Source organism: Mobula hypostoma, chromosome 2 (assembly GCF_963921235.1).
Source record: "Mobula hypostoma chromosome 2, sMobHyp1.1, whole genome shotgun sequence".
Lineage (NCBI taxonomy): Eukaryota > Metazoa > Chordata > Chondrichthyes > Myliobatiformes > Myliobatidae > Mobula > Mobula hypostoma.
In genome coordinates, this window is record NC_086098.1 from 114,164,491 (window position 1) to 114,186,235 (window position 21,745).

The window sequence follows — 21,745 nt, forward strand, 5'->3', positions numbered from 1 at the left end:
GAACCACCCCAGGGGTCCACACAAGTGGCAATATTGCTATTGGTTTTAAGCAATCTAATTGAACCTATGTAACACATTGTCTATTAATGTAAGAATGAAAAGATATGGCACAATTTATTCTTGTAATTAGTTTTTATTATGAATAAAGTTTATTTTGATGTTTTAAAACTTTCTCATACCCCAAGACCTTTCCACTATCTACAGAGGACAAGCCAGAAGTGTGATGGATGTTTCTAGCTCCATCTACACTCAAGAATTCAGAACCATCCGGGGCAAAGCAACCTGTTTCACTGGCACCTCAACCACTGGGTTAAATACTCTCTTCCTCCATCACTTGTACACCATACCTGCAGCAGATTCAAAATGCACTGCAGGTACTCACCCAAGCGCCTCCAATGACATTTCCCAACACCAGCCTTTAAGACCAAGAAGGATAAGGGGAACAGGTCCAGAGAAGGAAGGAGTTTAGTTATGGGGACATATCGAAGAGAAGCTGGAGTTCCTCTCTTCAGAACAGAGCAGCATGTAGGCGCATCTGAGAAATTTAAAGTCATAGTAGCTACCTACAAACTAGATTGCTGAAAGACTCAAGAACTTGGGGATAAAAGATGAAGATAATGCCAACAGAAACAAAAATGACACCAAGAAAAATTATTACCACACAATGAATGTACTGCCACATGTAACAGATTCAAGTGTGTCGTTCTGAGGGAGCTGTGTAACTTTGTGAATGGAAATGATTGTGCAACAATGATCAGAGGATTGTAGAGTGGGACAGCTGAACTCATTTACATAGTGCCAGTGCAGACTCAACATGCCAAATGACTTCCTTCTGTTCTGTAAATATTTACAATTCCGTAACTCTGTAAATGGCAGTGTAATAATACTCATGTGTTTGTAATTTTCTTTCATTTATTGCTAAAAGTGGCTATCAAAGTATTTATCTTTAGAACAAGTAATTTGTGACACAAAGATCAACAATAAAAGTGAATCATAATATGATGATTTTAAACATATTTCACCATCCATCAAAGGGAATGGGACTAACTATTTATACAACATAAAGCCATATAATTTACATTACAAAAACTGGGACAATTACATATATAACCTATGTGCATTTACAAAATTTACTACAGTAACTCAGGTTGTTCAAAGGCAGAAAAAAAGTTAAGACAACTTACGACAGTGGCTACATTACAAACATTGTAAAAAAGTTATGTGCAGTTTTGCGCAATATACGTTTGTACATTAACAGTAGTTCAGCAAAATGTCGTCCAAAAGAGCACAAAACAATATATAAAAAACAGAATTTAGTGCACAATTGTTTCCCCCCATGTTTAAAAGAAAAATTCAAAAATAGAACTTAAAATGTAATTGGATTCTGTGCTCTCTGCACAGAGTTTAAACCCATTGGGACTGTAGATGCTTTGTAAATTCAAAATGTCTGCACATCTTTAATTCAAGGCTGGCAAATAATTTACACCCTGTTTATAGGTTTCCAATTCATATTAATTGTGAACGAGGATCAAAGATCTGTGATCCTCGTTCACAGTGAATATAGATGTTGGAAAATTACTCCTTAAATACCTGTTTAATCACTTTTTCAGATATGGTTATTTTGAATATAAACAGCCAGCTAAATTGAATATCTGTTGGCAACACACGTGCATTTGTCAGTGTTTCAGGTTTTTTTCTCTCCCCCCGGCCCCCATTTATCTGTATTGCAGCAGACTCATAAACAAGACATTGTCAAATTTTCTTTTAAAGTGCTAGTACTTCATGAAGAGATACTTTTGTGTGTCCCATTACAGGCTCCTTACACATGATCTACTGGGGAAGTAGATTCCATTTTCTTCCTGTTCTCAATGATTGCTTTCCACAATTTGCAAAGCATTCCACCCCTAGAGAAGGGAAAAAAACAATCATTGATCAATTACAAATTATTGACATCCAATTTATGCAATAAAAATAACCAATGAGTGAGAGGTAATATAAATAAATTATTGTATCTGAAGATTTTAGCCTATGTACCAGAGTTGTTACAGACTGGAAATCAGCCCACAGTCTTTTTTCTTAATGATTCAGAATTAAAATGACTTAAAAAATTTACATTAAACCCTTTAGATAAAATATATTTATTAAATTGCAATAAACAATCTCAATACATCAACATAATGATTGAACTGAATGCTGAATCACTCTGCAACATAAGCTGTAGAGGCCATGTCATTGGGTCTACTTAAAGCGGAGCTTGATTGATTCTTGATTATTAAACATATCATAGATTATAAGGAGAAGGCAGGAGAATGGGGTTGAGAGAATAACAAATCAACCATGATGGAATGGTGGAGTAGATTCAATGGGATGAAGAGTCTAATTCTGCTCCTATATACTTATGGTGTTATGCTCATATACCTTCTCATTTAGGAGACCAAATTTGGAATTGCAGGACAGACATGAAAGAGCAGACATTGCATTGAAAAGAACTATAATGGCAATATTGGAGTTGAGAGGAACAAAGGAGCAAATCAAAGAAAGATAGAATCAGTATACTTTTCTTTTTCCTTCACTCCAGGGTTTCAAATTATCCATAGGATTAATAAAAGCAATGAGTCAAGAAGACACAATTAGAGAAATATTATCATGTATTTGACCATTCAAATCTTTTTAAGAAATCAAAAATTTAACCTAATCTGATCTGATAAAGAATATTGAAAAACTATATTTTCCCTTTCACAGACACCTACTGAGTATTTTTAGCATTATTTTTTATTATTTCAAAGTTTAAGCATTGAAGTGTTGGATTCAAAAGAAAGAAACATGACGATGTAGCTATAACAGCATGGCTATTATGACCTAGAAATCTGATCATGTTGTGCTGTGTTTCTTTTCAGCATTATGCAACCTAACATTGCCTTTGAAATGTGATTTCATTTATTTACTGGTTATTTCACATCAACTTGAAAAACCACCAGGCACTTCCCAGTTTGATTAGCATCAGTCGTAGACAGGATGATGCCATGTCTTGTGCAATGGTCCCCTGGGAGAATGTTAGAAATTATGCTCTGAGGACCACCACATTTTACTAAAACAGCTCCAACCCCCTGACGTTCTAACATTCCACATTCCTGAACACTCGTAGTTTACGTCTTTTGATTTCTTGTTTTTCTAACCCTCCTATCTCATTATACTTGAGTTATGATTCCTTGATTTTTCAGACCCTTGCTCTGGCTCGACACAAGTCACTGGCCCATATTCCCAACAACTTATTCAATCACTATGCATGCCCCCATCCCTCACCTCCCCAGAGTATTCATCAGAACAGCTCCACGTGGCTCATCCTGGATATGTCACTTGCTCCTTTTTGACCACAGGTCCTAACCTTCATCCTCACCATCTAGGACATGCATGTTCTCTTCTTGTTTCTACCATCAGAGAGAAGATACAGGAGCCTGAAGGCCCATACTTAGTGAATCTGAAACACTTCCTTCCCCTCTGCCATCAAATTTTTGAGTAGTCTATGAACCCTACCCTATTATTCCTTTTTTTTGGTAGTTTATTTATTTTAATTTATTGTAATTTTGTGTCCTTGCACTGTATTGCTGCAGCAAATAAGAAATTTCATACCAATAAGAAATTGGTAATAAACCTGATTCTAATTCCTGCCACCAGTCCTTCTGACTACCTCCTAACCCAAGCACAATCCCAAATGACACATCTTCCAACTGTCATTCAGTAGTGTGCCTGAAATTACAGTGGCAGACCTTTGACTTAAATAGTACCACAATGCTAATATGGCACACCCATTTGGTGGCATGAGGACTTCTAAACAAATATATTCAAGGATTAGGATAGAAAGACTAGGCCTAAAAATTCTGCCACGCAAAGTGCTGTTCCTCTCAGTCGCAGGAGGGATCAAACTGTAAGAGCTGAATTTGGGTGGAGTGAAGTTTAGGTCCAGAGTCTGGGGAAGGGAGGATTTAGAGCTATGGCATGCCAAGCCAATATACTGTATGTAAGCCATAAAATAACTTGAGGCATTATGAACTGGTGCTTATGAATGGTAACACAGCTGCATTCTAAATAACTGTTATTCATGCTGATAGGCCATTTCTGCAGTCAAACATCGCTGAATAATAATGAGATGAAAGGCATAAAGCTGATGTGAGAAAACCCAATGTTGATAGAAGTGCAATCAACAATGCCTTGACTTGTTGGAACTCAGTAACTCAGTAAAAAGCTTTCAGCCCACTGAGCCTTCAATTCACAAAGGAAGTTATGAATGTGCTGCTCTCAGAAAACACCACATTTGTTATTTGTTAGACAAATGTTGGCCAGTCAGCAGGCTGATTAAACTGAAGGCCCCTAGCGAGCACTTGGTAGTGTAAACGCAAGGTTATCTTTACTGTAATAAATGCCAGCCACGTTCCTGATTTTGTCTGTAGGTTTTTGTGTCTTTGGAAAGTTTTTTCTACAGGCAGGGTAAATTGACTCATAGAATCGTAGAGCATAGAAAGAGAGCCTTTAGCTTACCACACCTATGCTGTCCATCATGCCTATCTACATGAATCCAATTTGCCTCCATTAATTCCATATCCCTCTATGCTCTGTTCATTCAAGGACCTGTCAAGACCTCTCTTAAATGCTGTTACCTTCAACATCTCCTCTGACAGCTCCTTTCAGATACCAACTACTGTGTGTGAGAAGTTTACCCCACAGATTCCTTTTAAACATTCCCCCTCCCATCTTAGAATATTAAGTCAGAAAGCTAAAAAAAAATTCCTTCAGCCCAATTTATCCACTCCAACCTAGATGCCCACCTAAGCTATTCCTTCCCACCTGCCATTGCTTGGCCTGTATTCCTCTGAATCATCTCTGTCTTTTAAACAATGCTCTCTAATTGTAAACACCCTACAATGGGAAACAAACACGGGATTTTCCAGCATCTGCAGGATTTAACGTGTTTACTATATCTATGCCTGTAATAATTTTATGTATCTCTGTCATCTGCCTCTCAGTTTCCTTCACTCTGGGAAATACTGGTTTAGTCTATCCAATGTCTCTTGATAACTCAAATCTTCCAATCCGGGCAACATCCTTGCGAATCTTATTTGCACCCTCTTTAGTTTACTCACATTCCTCCTATGGTGTGGTGGCCAGAAATGTGCATGATACTCTGAGATAGCCTACCCATACATTTTGTACAACTGTAACATGACATCCCAACCCTCAAAACTCAATGCCATGGCCAGCTGCCTATCTCACCTCTATGTCTACCTGTGTTCCCACTTACAGGGAACTTGTACCCCATTCTCCAGGGCCCTCACATTTGCTGTGTCCTGATTTAAATTCCCAAAGTGCAAACACTTCTCATTTGTCCAATTTGAATTCCACCTACCAGTCACTTGCCCACTTTCCCAGTTGATCTAGATCCAGTTATAATCAGAGTCAACCTTCTTCATAGTTCACAATACCACCGATTTTGGTGTTATCTGCAAACGTACTGATCATGCCAGTTGTATTCTCATCCAAATCATTAATACATATGACAAACAACAATGGATCCAGCACAAATCTTTACAGTACACCACTGGTCATAGGCTTCCAATCTATAAAAACATCCCTCCACTACCTTCAGGCTCCTTTCACCAAGGCAATTTTGTATCAAATTTTCTAATTCACCATGTGTTCTAACCTTTCGGACCAGTCTACCATACGGGACATTGTCAAGGGCCTTGCTGAAGTCCATGTAGACAATATCTAGCAAACTCCTTCATCAATCCTCTTGGTCACCTCTTCAAAAAAAACTTAAATTCATGAGAAATGATTTCCTGTGCAAAAAGTCATGCTGACTGTCCTTAGTCAATCTTTGATTTTCCAAATGCAAATAAATCCTGTCACTCAGAATCCCTGCCAATAACTTTCCTCCACTGATGTAAAGCTCACCAGTCTATATAGTTCCCCAAATTATCCCCGCTGTCCTTCTGAAGTGACGGGACAACATTAGATATTCTCCAGTTTTTCAGGGCTTCATCTGTGGCTAACAAAGATATAAACATCTCTTGCAAGGCCTCAGAAATCTCTTTCCTTGATTCTTACAATGTTCTGAGATGCAACTGGTTAACTGGGGATTATCCACCTTTATGCATTTCAAGCCCTCCAACAACTCCTTTGCAATGTTGATATGTTTCAGGATATTACAGGTCCCTCCTCTGAGCTCACTAGCTTCTGTGTCCTTCTCCACAGATGAGAAGTATTCATTTAAGACCTCACCCATTTCCTGTGGTTGCACACATAGATCAGTGTTCTGATCTGTAAGAGGACCTACTCCCTTCTCTAGCTACCCTTTTATTATTAATATAGTTATAGAATCTTTTAGGATTTTCCTTCATCTTGTCTCCCAGTATGGCCCTTTCTTCCACTCTAGAGTCACAAATACATGGAATAATGCCGCACAGAAACTGGCCCTTCAGTCCACGGTCCATGCCAACTATAACATCATCCCTGCCAGTCCCAGATGCCCACATTTGGTCCATAATCCTCCATGCCCCTCCCCTCCATGTACCTGTCCAAATGCCTCTTAAATGTTGTAATTGTACCTACCTTGACCACTTCCTCTGGCAGCTCATTCCACGTACTCATTATGATCTGTGTAAAGAAGTTACCTCTCAGATCTCCTTTAAATCTCTCCTCTCTTATCTTATATCTGTGCTGTTCTTAAAGTGTATTCTTAATTTCCTTCATATGTGTACTCCTAAATACCTTACCCTTCTCAAAGGGTTCACTTTATCCAGATGCCTATACCTATCATATGGCTCCTTCTTTTTCCTAAACAGACCTTCAATATCCCCTGTCAACCAAGTTTCCTCATGCCAACCTTTCCCTTCAATCTGACAAGAACATGAGCTCATTCTATCTCAATTTTAAAAGGCAGACAATTTCTTTACATGCAAACGGTCTTTCCCAATCAACTTTTCAAGTACCTGTATGATACTATCAAAATTGACTTTTTCCCAATTTAGGATTTTGATGAGGACCAGTTCTATCTTTTTCCATGACCACCCTGAAAATATGTTTAATTACAATCACCAGTCTCGAATGCTTCCCCAATGGCATTTCAATGGCATTTGTCCCACAGCAATTCCGAAGAGATCAGATGTACTTCTCTCGAAGGACTAGTCACACATTCCATCAAAAATCTTTCCTGGATGCACTTAAATTCTAACCCACCTAATCCCCTAGCACTAAGGCAGTCCCAGTTAAAAGCAAAAGTGAAAGAAAGGGCATACAATTGAGCACAAATTGGTGTGAAGTTAGACGACTGGGAGACTTTTAAAAACCAACAGAAGACAACTAACAAGCCATGGGGGGGGGGGAGGTGAAATATGAAGATGTTTGCCAACAGTATCAAAAAGGACACCAAAGGTTTTCAGATATATGAAGAGTAAAAGAGAGTCAAGAGTAGATATTGGACTGCTGGAAAACGATGCTGGAGAGGTAGTAACAGAAGAGGGGGAACAAGGAAATGGCGGACAAACAGACTTAGTATTTTGCATCAGTTTTCACTGTAGAAGACATTAGCAGAATGCTGGAAGTTAGAGTGTTAGGAGCAGAAGTGACTGCAGGTGCTATTGCTAAGGAAAAGATGCTTGGAAAACTGGAAGGTCTGAAGGTCAATAAGTCACTGGGACCTAATGGACTACACCTCAGGGTTCTGAACAAGGTGGCTGAAGAGATTGTGGTGAGATTAGTAATGATCTTTCAAGAATCACTAGATTGTGGAATGGTTCCAGGAGACTGGAAAATTGCAAATGTCACTCCACTCATCAAGAAGGGAGGAAGGGATAGGAAAGAAAACTATAGGCCAGTTAGCCTGACCTCAGTGATAGGGAAGATGTTGGAGTTGATTATTAAGGATGCGGTTTCAGGGTACTTGGAGACACATGATAAAACAGGCCAAAGTCAGCATGGTTTCCTTAAGGGAATATATAATGTAAGACACATACATTAGAATTCTTTGAGGAAATAACAAGCAGGATAGACAAAGAAGAATTGGTGGATGCTGTGTACTTGCATTTTCACAAGGCCTTTGACAAGGTGCCACACTTGAGGCTGCTTACCAAGATAAGAGCCCATGGCATTACAGGCAAGATGCTGGCATGGATAGAGCATTAGCTAATTGGCTTGAAGCAAAGAGTGGGATTAAAGGGAGCATTTTCTGATTGGCTGTCGGACCCATTCTTTTTACGTTGTATGTCAATGATTTGTATGATGGAATTGATGGCTTTTGGCCAAGTTCTCAGAGGAAACGAAGATAGGTGGAGGGGCAGGTAGTGTTGAGGAAGCAGGGAGTCTGCAGAAAGACATGGACAGCTTAGGGGAATGGACAAAGAAGTGGCAAATAGAGTACAGTGTTGGGAAGTGTATGGTCATACAATTTGGTAGAAAGAATAGAAGCATAGACCAGGGGTTGGCAACCTTTTTGCCTCTGTGGGCCGGATCGCGTATTAATGAGTGAACAGTTGACCAGATAAATGCAATAAAAAACTTGAAATATGGGAATTATCCATTTAAATACATCTAGTTATGTTTTGCCTCAAATTAATGAATAATGCATGCTAGAAAATCATTTGTGCTTAAGGTTACCTACCCCCTGGCATAGACTGTTTTCTAAACAGGGAAAAAAAATTCAAAACCCTGAGGTGCAAAGGGACTTGGGAGTCCTCGTGCAGGATTCCCTAAAGGTTAATTTTCAGGCTGAGTTGTTGGTGAGGAAGGCAAATGCAATGTTAGCATTCATTTCAAGAGGGTGAGAATATAAAAGCAAGGATGTAATGATGAAACTTTGTAAGTCATTGGTGAGGCCTCACATGGAGTACTGTGAGCAGTTTTGGGCACTTTATTTAAGAGAGGATATGTTGACATTGGAGAGGATTCAGAGAAGGTTCAGGAAAATGATTCTGAGAATGAAAGGCTTATTATATGAGGGGCAATAGATGGCTCTGGGCTTGTACTCACTGGAATTTAGAAGAATGAGGGGGAATCTCATTGAAAGCTATTGAATGTTGAAAGACCTACATAAAGTGGATGTGGAGACAGTTTTTCCTGCAGTGGGGGCATCTAGGACCAGAAGCACAGCTACAGAATAGAGGGACGTACATTTAGAACAGAGATAAGGAGGAATTTCTTTAGCCAGAGGTGGTGAATCTGAGGAATTTTTTTGCCACAGGCGGCTGTGGAGGCCAAGTCATTGGGTGTATTTAAAGTGGAGCTTGATAGGTTCTTGATTAGTCAGGGTGTGAAAGGTTACAGGGAGAAGCATGAAAATAGGGTTGAGATGGAAATGGTGGAGCAGACTTGATGGGCCAAATAGCTCAATTCTGTTCCGAAGTCTTATGGTCAATATTAGGTAAGTTAAAATCACCTAAGTCACTTCCTAATCCAACACTTCTCATTCATTATTTATTTCTCTAAATAGCTACACCTCTAATTCCTGTTGACTACCGGGGAGGTTATTGTATAAACCCAAGTTCTTTCTTATTTTTAAGTTTGATCCACCTAACCTTGCAAAACAATTTCACCTGGAATATCTTAAGTGGTGCTGATATATTCTCCGATAAATAACACAACCCCTCTTCTTCGCTTACCTCCACCTCTGTCATAATGCCAGGAGCATTGAAACTTCAGAACACTGTTGCCTGTCTTGCCCATCCTCAAGCCATGTTTCCATAATACTGTAACTATAATATCACAATCCCCTGTGCTGAACCATGCTCTGAGTTCATCTGCTTTATTTGAGTGACTTCCTGTATTAAAACAAGGCAGTTCAGTCTATCAGACTTCTATGCTGCCTGTCCTACCAACCGGACCTGCTCGCTCTAACCCATAAATCTGCTTTAAATGTTTCATCTGGTAGACCAGTTCTTTGGGTCCCAGTTTAAACCATAAGACCATAAGACAAAGGAACAGAAGTCAGCCATTCCACCCATCAAGTCTGCTCTGCTATTTTATCATGAGCTGATCCATTCTCCCATTTAGTCCCACTCCCCCACCTTCTCACCATAACCTTTGATGCCCTGGCTACTCAGATACCTATCAATCTCTGCCTTAAATACACCCAATGACTTGGCCTCCACTGCTGCCCGTGGCAACAAATTCCACAGATTCACCACCCTCTGGCTAAAAAAATTTCTTCGCATCTCTGTTCTGAATGGGCGCCCTTCAATCCTTAAGTTCTCCTGAGTAGCTCCAGAAAACCTTCCGCCAATTCAGTTGCAACTCATCACTTGTGTACCGGTCACTTTTGCCCAAAATGGGTTTCCAATCGTCTAAGTAGCTGAGGTCCTCCCACATGGATCATCTCTTCAGCCGCAAAATCATAATCCCTTTTTCTACCCTTTCCAAGCATGTAGCACTGGGAGTAATCCTGAGATTACAGCCATAAAAGTTAGGATAGTCACTTTTCCAGACCTCGTCTCTTCCTGCTCAAATCCTTAGTACCAATATGGATTAGACAGTTTGCCCCCACCCCTTTCAAAATGTCCTTCACCTTCTCCAAGACATTCTTAAGCTTAGAACCAGGGAGGTAATTGTCCATCTTGGAGTCTTGCTTGCAGTCACAGATGGTATGAGGTTTTGGACATTTGATATGCCCTTCTCAGAACATCAGCAATCCGTTACCCATCATGGTTTCTCTGCAGGCTCTGACCTATGATTCACTGCCGATCAGATCTTCCATCCTGCCTATCCTGCCAACTGGACTTGCCCCTTTAACCTCGACACCTGCTTCAAAGGTCTCATCTGTTAGACCAGTACTTTGAGTTCCAGCCCACGCTATGCCAGTCAAACCCCTCCTGAGCAGCTCCAGAAAACCTCCCCACAAGAATATTGGTCACCCTTCAGTTCAGCAGCAACCTGTTACTCTTGCACAGGTCACCTTTGTCCCACAGAGAATTCCAATGGTCCAAGCAGCCACAAATCCACCATTTCAATGATACCTTCAATTACCCCCCAGCCTGAAGTTACCATACAGGACAAAGGGATCTAAATGCCACTAATGTCATTTACACTGATTTGAAAAGAAAAGGAGCAGCATCCCATGTGTAATTAGCTATCATGAGCTTAATCAGCTTGGAGAACACTGTGGGCTGAAGGAACTGCTCCAAAACTGTACTGTCCAATGTTCCAGCAGCTAGATTACAGCGACAGAGGGGGTGATGCAGTACAAGGCTACTGAAAGGTGGTCGAAGGGGAAGCAGAGAGATTTCACATGAAAAAAATAATGAAATTTGTTTGTATGTTACTTTGAGGACAGTAGCAACATATTTCAGTGTATAGATAGATGTCGGTGTGGTTGGGCAGCTGTTGCCTTTGCTTCACCCCCGTGATGCCTCCCTTTTGTGGCTGAGAGTCTCATGCATTACAGGTTAACGTGCTGGACCCTCACTGTGATTACTGGTAACCAAATAAAAAGGGTTACCTCATAACAGTGCACAAATGTTTGTGAAGTAATTTGACTGATGCCATGACTCACATGATATTATGCCAATGAACAAATCTGACCTTCATTTTCATTTTCATTTTAAAATCTTTTTTATTATTATTGAAAATCAACAAAAAAAATTAAAGTAATCAAGTCAACATGTCAATATGTACAATGAGAATTAAATTATCAAAACACTGATTAACAAAGCTAAACAATATATCAATAATACAGACTACTGTTGAAAAGTTGCAGAACGATTATCTATGAAAAGATCTTAAAACGCCTAATACCCTTTCTATGCCAGTCGTAGAATGTTGAATCCCGCATAGGTAGGAAAAGATGATTGTGTAAAATAGGGCTAGAGAGAGAAAAACCATGAAGACCATTAAATTTTCTGAACTGAGCCCATATTCTTAAAGTATAAGAGGATTAACAATAAGTCTAGGCAAATGACAAGGAAGTGTGGAACCGAGAAGTGCAGAAGCTGAAAGATCCTCAGTAGAGTTCGACTCCATTGCCACCCTTTTTGGACAGTCAGACTTATTATGGAAGAAAGACCAAAAAATAAGACAACGAATATTAGCTGCCCGATAATATAAACGAAAATTAGGCACCTTCCTTTTTAGATTTTTGAAGATGAGCTTTATTAAGTCTAGGGCTTTTTCCCTGTCATAGATAAGACGAAATAATAGAATCTAACCCATCGAAAAAAACTTTAGAAATAAAAATTGCTAAAGACTGAAATAAATACAAACATTTAGGAAGGATATACATTTTAATAACATTAATACGACCTACAAGAGACATAGGCAAGGGTGACCAATGTGTCAAACTCTGTTTTGTAGAGTTTAGAAGATTGGTAAAATTTTCTTGAAAAAGATTCTTGTAGTTCCTTGTTACTGTAATACCAAGATAAGTGAATTGATTGTTAACTACTTTAAAAGGGAGGTCATGGAATACTAAAGCTTGTGCTTCTCTATTGATAGGAAAGAGTTCACTCTTATGTAAATTAAGTTTATAACCAGAAAGTTGACTAAATTTATTAAGAAGTGAAAACATTGAGGGTAAGGAGGTAGTCGGGTTTGATATAAAAAGTAAAAGATCGTCAGCATAAAGGGAAACTTTATGCTCAACACCCCCCCCTTCGCATCCCCATCACTTCAGCACAGCTACGAAACGCAATGGCAATTGGCTCTATAGCCAAATCGAAGAGTAAGGGACTTAAAGGGCAACCTTGACGAGTGCCGTATTTAAGACTGAAAGACTGGGATTGCTGAGAGTTGGTCAAAACAGAAGCGGTGGACCATTAATATAGCAGTTTAATCCATGTAGTAAAACTTTGTCCAAAATCAAATTTTTCTAAAACCGCAAAAAGGTAATTCCACTCGACGCGATCAAACACTTTCTCCGCATCAAGAGAAATAACACATTCAGGAATCCCAGTTGAAGGTGAATATAAGATATTAAATAAGCGCCGTATATTAAAAAAGGGAAGATGATTTTTGATAAAACCAGTTTGATCTTCAGAAATAATAGAGGGTATAATGTTTTCTAATCTACGAGCCAAAACTTTAGCCAAAATTTTAACATCGACATTTAATAAAGAAATCGGCCTATACAAAGAACGCTCTGTCGGATCTTTACCTTTTTTGGCTAAAAGAATGATACATGCCTCATTAAATGATGCAGGCAATTTACCCTGCTTAAATGAATCGGATAGACCTAAAAATAATTGAGACGAAACCAGTGAAGAAAATGGTTTATAAAATTCTGCTGAAAAGCTATCAGGTCCTGGAGATTTACCCGACTGTAATACAGAGATGGCAGATGATATTTCCTCTAATGATAATGGTTCATTGAGTTTTGCTTTAAAGTCAGGGAAGAGTGAAGCAATATTTAAACTATTTTAAAAATGCTCAACCGAGATAGTGTCATTTAAAGATTCAGAAGTATAAAGTCGAGAATAATAGTTCTTATATGTGTCATTGATATCAGAATGATTTGAAGTAATGTTCCCATTTCCCATTCGAATTTTTGTAATTTGTTGTTTAGCTTTAGAGCATTTTAGTTGCTTAACTAAAAACTTACCGGACTTATCCCCGTGAATATAAAATCGACTCTTACTTTCAAGAAGTTGGCGTTCAACTGGCTGAGTGGAGATGAGGTCAAACTTAGTTTGAAGTTCTACTCTCCTCTTATACAATATAGGATTTTTGGTCTGGGCATATAATTGAACTGTTGCTTTAATTTGACCAATCAAGTCTAAACGCTCTAAATAGGTCTTTCTTTTCAGATTCACAGTATATGAAATTATTTGACCCCTCAAACGTGCTTTCTTGGCATCCCAGACAACCTGGGATGAGATTTCAGATGACATGTTAGTACTTAAAAAAAAGTTATCAGGTCCTTCATAAATTTTACAAAATCATTATCTGACAACAAGGTCGGATTAAAATGCCAATGTTTGTTCACTTGAGGAAAACCAGGGAAATTTATGGACAGGGTAACTGGGGCATGATCCGAAATCTATACTCTGATAATCGCAAGAGCAAACAGATGAAATCAGCTGATTATCTATTAAGGAAAAATCAATTTCAGTACAAGTATGTTGGACATGTGAAAAAAAGGAATAATCTCTCTCAGTAGGATAGAAAAAATGCCACACATCAGAAGTAACATAATTAGAAAGGAAAGAGTGAATAGATAAAGCAGATTTACTAGTCTTTTCATTTTCTATATTTCTACTTTTGTGTGTCACTGAAATTCTTTCCATCTTTTGTGAATGCAAAGTACATCAACTCCTCTTAATTTTATAGATCTCAGTGACATTTAGGAATTCAGATTCCCCTGGGCCAGTCAGTCAAGTGGACCACATGGACACCAGTGGCAGGAGAGTCTGACAATCAGATTGAATACGGGTTGGGGGAGATTGACCGAATGTTTTCCTGAAGAATCTATAAGAATTTAAGATGGGTAGGGAGGGAGAAAGAAATAGATGGGTAGAAGAATTCCTGTTTCTCCCTGCTTAAAAGGGTTCTGAAATGTCAGCTTCCCTCATGGATCCAGCATTGACCCTCCCAGCTAATTAAACAGACAAAGAATAACCCAAATCATTTACCTTAACCTCAAGCATTTCAGATCATCTCTTGTCATGTAGTTGAGGACATCCATCAGAGTGTAATCATCTGCCACAAACTGAGTAAAGAAAGAAAAAAAAACTTTATGGCCACAAGAAGGTAACCGATCTTGCTGTGTATCACATTTTGAATTACAAACATACTGTATTTGGAATGTGTAAACTATAATTAACAATAAATTAGCACCTTTTCTACCTGTACATTCTAAACTGTGTTTTATTTGAATGGTAAATTTGAGGCAAACAATATTGTAAAATAATCATAGAAAGTTTGATAATGATCTCAACGTGACACCCTTGGCAAATCTGAGAGGATCCATTTCCTTCATCAGAAACAATTACTACCGTCTGTGTGTATCTAGGGTTGCCAATATAGAGCAGCTTTGTTGATGAAACCAATAAACTCAAGGAGACATTACCAAAGTGAGTGGTTAAAACAAATCTGTGATCACTACAGTGCAACTAAAAGGGATAAAACAATGCACTTTCCAAATGGTGAGAAACAGTGTAGTAGGAATCCTTATCTGAATGTTATTCTGTCATGAACAAAAACAAAAAATAATCAGAAAGGCCAAAGTATTGACAAGTATTTAGTGACCTGGGATAGGGGAAGAATGATGTTTAGCTGTAACTGGCAGAATTACTAATCAGTCCACACCAGAAAGATATGACAGTTCTTAGGCATTGCAAGGATCTGTTGTCATTAAACTGATTTACCCAGAATAATAACTCAATCACAGGATTAAAATGTAAGAATAAGGAATAAGGAGTGATCTGACTGTATTTTCAAAATACTGGATTCTATCTTAAATGTTGAGAAAATGGAACACTTAGAAAATATCACCAGGATTACTCAGAGTTAATGTGGATTTCTAAAGGGGAAATACTGGGACAAATGTACAGAGCTTTCTTATGCATGTACAGTAACCAGTAGCTCTGATATACTTGGAGATTAAGGAAGCTCTTGAGGCTAATATATTGGTGTGGGTTGAATGCTGATTGACAGGAGACAGAATCAGCTTTATTATCATCGGCATGTGTCGTGAAATTTGTTAACTTAGCACCAGTTCAATGTGATACATGATAATATAGAAAGAAATAAATAAGTTAATTATTGTGAGTGTGTATATATATATTAGATAGTTAGATTAAAAATAGTGTAAAACAAAAATAATATATTTTTAAAATTAGGTAGTGTTCATGGGTTCAAAGTCCATTTAGGAATTGGATGGCAGAGGGGAAGAAGTTGTTCCTGAATCACTGAGTGTGTGCCTTCAGGCTCCAGTACCTCCTTCCTGACAGTAACAACGAGAAGAGGCAATAGGGAATAACTTTTTTACCAATGTGGCAAGTATCAACTAGTTGGGTACTGCAGGGATCAATGTGCCACAGCCATTCATAACATGTATAACAACGTATCAGATTAGGGAACCAAATGTAATTTCCAAATATTGTCAACAGCACTAAAATGAATGGCATGACAAAGGGTGAAAAGGATGCAAGGCCATTTACATTCAGTGGCCACTTTATTAGGTACACCTTGTTAATGCAAACATCTCATCAGCAATGTATGTGGCAGCAACTCATTGCATAAAAACATGCAGACATGGTCAAGAAGTTCAGATGTTGTTCAGACCAAACATCAGAATGGGGAAGAAATATGATCTGACTAACTTTGACCGTGGAATGATTGTTGGTGCCTGATGGGACAAGTATCTCAGAAACTGCAGATCTCCTGAGATTTCTGTGCACAGCTACCTCTAGAATGTATAGAGGATGGCAAAAAAAAAACAAAAAAAAAATCCAGTGAGTGGCAGCTCTGTTGACGAAAATGCTTTGTTATTGATAGAGGTCAAAAGGGAATGGCCGGACTGATTCAAGCTGATAGGAAGGTGACAGTAACTCGAATACCCCACCTTATAATGGTGGTGTGCAGAAGAGCATCTGTGAATGCACAAGATGTCGAACCTTGAAGTGGATGGGTACAGCAGCAGAAGACCACGAACATACACTCAGTTGCCACTTTATTAGGTACAGTAGGTACTGAATAAAGTGGCCACTGAGTGTCTGGATTGGCAAAAAAATGACTTGTAACGTGAATAAATACGAAGTTACCCTCTTCAGCCAGAGAGCAGAAAATCCCGATATAATTTAAACAAAGAAGAATAGGAAATGTTGACATAGAAAAAGAGTTAAGTGTTCTTAAACACAAGTCATTGAAAACAAACAGGCATAGCAAGGAGTTAAAAAGGCAAATGAAATGTTGGCATCATGCTGTGTTATAAATATACAGGGAATTAATGTCACCACACTTGGTTTTGGTTTCCTTACCCAAAGGAGAATATATTGATGGTTTACCTGACCAACTCCATGGTGCAAGAAACTGACTAGGTTTGCATTCACCAGCACTTAGAAGAATAAGAGGGGATGCATTTGAAAGTTATAGAATTCTGACATATCCAGAGAGACTGGATGTGAACATGATGCTCCCCCTGGCTGGGTTGCGTAGAATAAGGGTCAACTGTCTCAAATAAAACAGCAAGAGATTTAGGACTGAGGTGAAGAGAAACTTATGTGGCATAGGTAAATGTGACTCGGTGTTTACACTGAGGCAATGAGCAGCATAGTTTTTGACTACCACAAGGATAAGGCAAATAGAATGAATAAGCCAGAAGTATGCTGGAAAACTCATGCCTTCAAAGATGACAGAGACATTGGTAAGGGCTTAGCAGCAGATGAGCTGCGAACACTTGAAATTTATTATCCAGAGAGGCTACATTGGTGCTCTGTACATACAAACGTAGAATGTGCTAGCTCAACAAACATGTAGGCCCATTAACACAAGGAATGTATCGACTGAACAACGTTACAATTAAAGATGGATGTGTTATGTAGGGGGAAATAGAATTGTGGAAACCTATAGCACAGTTTATAGCATTTGTGGCAGACTGAAAAGATAAATGTATGTTATTCCCACTCCCCAGCATTGTAGATCATGATTCATTGAGATCTGCCTTTAATGCATTGAGGGTTTCTGCCTCCACCAACCTCTCAGGTATGAGCTCTATGCTGTGCTGTTCTATGTCCCACCATGCACCACTCTAGGTAAAGAAAATTTTCCTTAATTTTCCAATAATTTTACCAAATAACTTAGATTTATGTGAATCTCTTCTGTATCCTCTACTGTATGTCATCAAATCCTTCCCAGTAATTGATGATCAGAACTTGACTGAGTACTGTAACCGTAGCTGAAGAAGTATTTCATACAGATCACACATAACCACATTACTGCTTTTGTTTTCTCCGCTTTAATAATAAATATTACAAATGTGATTTAAATCACCATGTCCAGTTTTAAAAGATGTTCAAACTCTTAATACAGTGGATTCTGGTTAATCGGGCCATGGACTAATCATGACAGCCGCTTATTTGGGACAACTCTTAAAGAACAAAAACAAATGAGAAAATAGCTGAGATTCCCTTTGTTTATTTGGGACACCATCCATTTAATTGGGACAGGAGAGTGTTGCTGAACAGTTTTTAACTAGTGTCAGTTGTACACACTTATGTGGCTGTTAGACACCACACACCATGCTTAGAGCAGATAATTTTTTAATAGCTTCATTTGCATGTGCTTGTGTTATGTTATTCATTTGGGTCGATGGACGCAGGCTGATTCAAAAGGCTGGTATTTTTCTTAATTTTGTTTTTTATTTTGACCTTAAAATATTTCATGCCTCTGCTAAGTTGCCATAGAAAGATTTGACACTAGCTGAAAAAAATACCCTAATAGACCAAATTAAAAGCCATCTGCCTAACATCACTCATTGTCAGCTCCCGAAATAACGTGGGTGCCAAAAACTACAATTGCACACACAATACAGCAGCAAGACAAACTGCGAGAAGAATGGGCATTACCCAAGGGACGACATGGGTATCCCAAAACAAAACAAAGAAGGTAAAGATTCAGATGTTGAAGAGAACCTCAATCAATGGTTTTCCATTGTAACTGGACAAGGTGTGTGTGTCAGAGGACCAATGTTTAAACAAAACAAGTCAGGGGAGTTGAATAAGAAGCTGTTCACAAAGATTTTAAAGCTACCGATGGTGGGTTGTCTTGATGGAAATGTTGGCACGGCATTAAATTCAGGAAAGCACACGAGGAAGGCAGTGCTGAAGCTGTAAGTACAGAAACACGGAAATATACATAACTCCAGGACCTGCCTCAAAAAGTTTGTACAGATTATATCTACAATGCCTGAGAAACAGACCTTTTCTCTTTAATTGTGCCACACTGAACTGTTTCCTTGGCTACAAATACACAACAATATCAGGTTCAAAGAAACCAATGGATCACATAATGGACCGATTACCTGCACAAAGTGTCTGTACTGATTTTGTTAATTTACGGTCATTCAAAAGAACATGGCCATGTACACTGGATGAATTTCTCCATCAATAAATTTTAGGAACTAATGCTGTTCCATATTACTGTAGTAGTATTGCTAGTGTCTTAACTTCTGTATTTTGTTTAAATACATGATTTGTTAATCAGTTAAACAGTAGTTAGACTTTTTTTAAATACCTTTTTAAAAATTTCCATGGAACTTCAGCATATTGGCACAGCTGCTTAATTGGGCCAAAATGTATTGGTCCTGATGTGTCCCAATTAACTGGAATCCACTGTATATGTATTCTTAACTTTAGAAAGTGATTAATAAGTATCTAACATATTGGACTGTATTGATGGAGTTTTAGAGTATAAACTCAGGCAGAATATGCTGAAACTCTATACAATGTTGATCCAGTAACAACAAAATATTGTGTTCAATTACGTTGCCACATTATAAGAAGGATAGGAAAGGCATTAGAAAAGTCCAGAAAAGGTTTATGAGAATGCTTTCTGGAATAATTTTCCTTTATTCAAGAAAGGGAGTAGAGATAGCCCAGGAAATTACAGACCAGTGAGTCTTACTTCAGTGGTTGGTAAATTGGTGGAGAAGAGAGGCAGGATTTATGAACATTTGGAGAGGCATAATATGATTAGGAATAGTCAGCATGGCTTTGTCAAAGGTAGGTCGTGCCTTACGAGCCTGATTGAATTTTTTGAGGATGTGACTAAACACATTGATGAAGGAAGAGCAGTAGATGTAGTGTGTATGGATTTCAGCAAGGCATTTGATAAGGTACACCATGCCAGCTTATTGAGAAAGTAAGGAGGCATGGGATCCAAGGGGACATTACTTTGTGGATCCAGAACTGGCTTGCCCACAGAAGGCAAAGAGTGGTTGTAGATGGGTCATATTCTGCATGGGGGTCGGTGACCAGTAGTGTGCCTCAGGGATCTGTTCTGGGACCCTTACTCTTTGTGAGTTTTATAAATGACCTGGATAAGGAAGTGGAAGGATGGGTTAGTAAGTTTGCTGATGACACAAAGGTTGGAGGTGTTGTGGATAGTGTGGAGGGCTGTCAGAGGTTACAGCGGGACATTGATAGGATGCAAAACTGGGCTGAGAAGTGGCAGATGGAGTTCAACCCAGATAAGTGTGATGTGGTTCCTTCTGGTAGGTCAAATATGATGGCAGAATATACCGTAGTATTAATAGTAAGACTCTTGGCAGTGTGGAAGGTCAGAGGGATCTTGGGGTCCGAGTCCATAGGACACTCAAAGCTGCTGCACAAGTTGACTCTGTGGTTAAGAAGGCATATGGTGTATTGGCCTTCATTAATCATGAAATTGAACTTAGGAGCTGAGAGGTAATGTTGCAGCTATATAGGACATTGGTCAGACCCCACTTGGAGACTGTGCTCAGTTCTGGTCACCTCACTACAGGAAGGATGTGGAAGCCATAGAATGGGTGCAGAGGAGATTTACAAGGATGTTGCCTGGATTGGGGAACATGCCTTATGAGAATAGGTTGAGTGAACTCGGTCTTTTCTCCTTGGAGCGACGGAGGATGAGAGGTGACCTGATAGAGATGTATAAGATGATGAGAGGCATTGATCGTGTGGATAGTCAGAGGCTTTTTCCCAGGGCTGAAATGGTTGCCACAAGAGGACACAGGTTTAAGATGCTGGGGAGCAGGTACAGAGGAGCTGTCAGGGGTAAGTTTTTTACTCAGAGTGGTGAGTGCGTGGAATGGGCTGCCGGCAACAGTGGTGGAGGCGGATACGATAGGGTCTTCTAAGAGACTTTTGGACAGGTACATGGAGCTTAGAAAAATAGAGGGCTATGGGGAAGTCTAGTAATTTCTCAGGTAGGGACATGTTCGGCACAACCTTGTGGGCCGAAGGGCCTGTATTGTGCTGTAGGTTTTCTATGTTTCTGTTTTTTTTTTACCTTTTCCATTTTTTTATATGTATAAAACTACAATTATTTATACATTCTTAAGTACACATTGAGATGATATAAAAGCAAAATAAACATTTAAATAGATAATTATGTACTGTGGTAAATCTAACCTATTAGGCTAAGTAATGAAATTAGTTGTTAAGAAAAATGGTAATAATAGTTTCCATACAACCCTTCTGGACCATTTCCACTGGTCCAAAATGTAGCATACAAGCCTATATACCAACCATTGTAGGTGTTTATATCCCAATTTGTTCGTGCTTCTTCCTGCCCGCAGACATAATTATCCAATCCCTATGTACTTATTTACTTAATTTTTTCATTTTTTTAATCCCTTTCCCAAATCTTTCCCTTTACTTGTGTTAATTCTCTATTTTCCAAAAAAAAACAACAACAAACATTTAGACTAGGGGTGCTTACGTTAGCAATATTACTGTGTTGATGAGAAGAGCAATATAAATCATTAGGAGAGTCATCTAAAGTCTGCTCGCATTGGGGTTATATATTCAATCCATTTATTCCAGATTCGATAAAATGTTTCTTTTTGAGTTCTCAGGGAGTAGGTCAACTTTTCCATTTTAAATATTTCCAAGATAATTTCGTACCAATCTTCTAATGTAGGTGGTATTGGATTTAGCCATTTTCTAGTGATTGATTTCTTACTTGCCGCTAAGAGGGCCTGCAGCAACTTTATATCTTCCTTCTGTTCAAGGAACAATACATGCCCCAAATAGAGCGTCTCAAAGTTCAGAGGTATCTGGGACCTAAG

The 21,745-nt window shown here is 38.8% G+C and overlaps 1 protein-coding gene across 2 annotated transcripts in view; it reads right to left on the reverse strand.

The window, feature by feature from the left end:
* Positions 1-893: 893 nt before the first annotated feature.
* map3k5 (mitogen-activated protein kinase kinase kinase 5) overlaps positions 894-21,745 on the reverse strand; it is a 189,857-nt gene continuing 169,005 nt past the window's right edge. Inside the window, exons 28-29 of one of the 2 annotated variants that reach the window (XM_063040440.1) lie at positions 14,607-14,683; positions 894-1,904 (exon numbers count right to left, since the gene is read on the reverse strand). In XM_063040440.1, the coding sequence (XP_062896510.1) occupies positions 1,820-1,904; positions 14,607-14,683 (162 nt within the window). In that variant the 3' untranslated portion in view covers positions 894-1,819. Of the gene's footprint in view, positions 1,905-11,665; positions 11,847-14,606; positions 14,684-21,745 lie in introns of those variants that run through there. The other variant, XM_063040439.1, reaches the window with a different exon arrangement.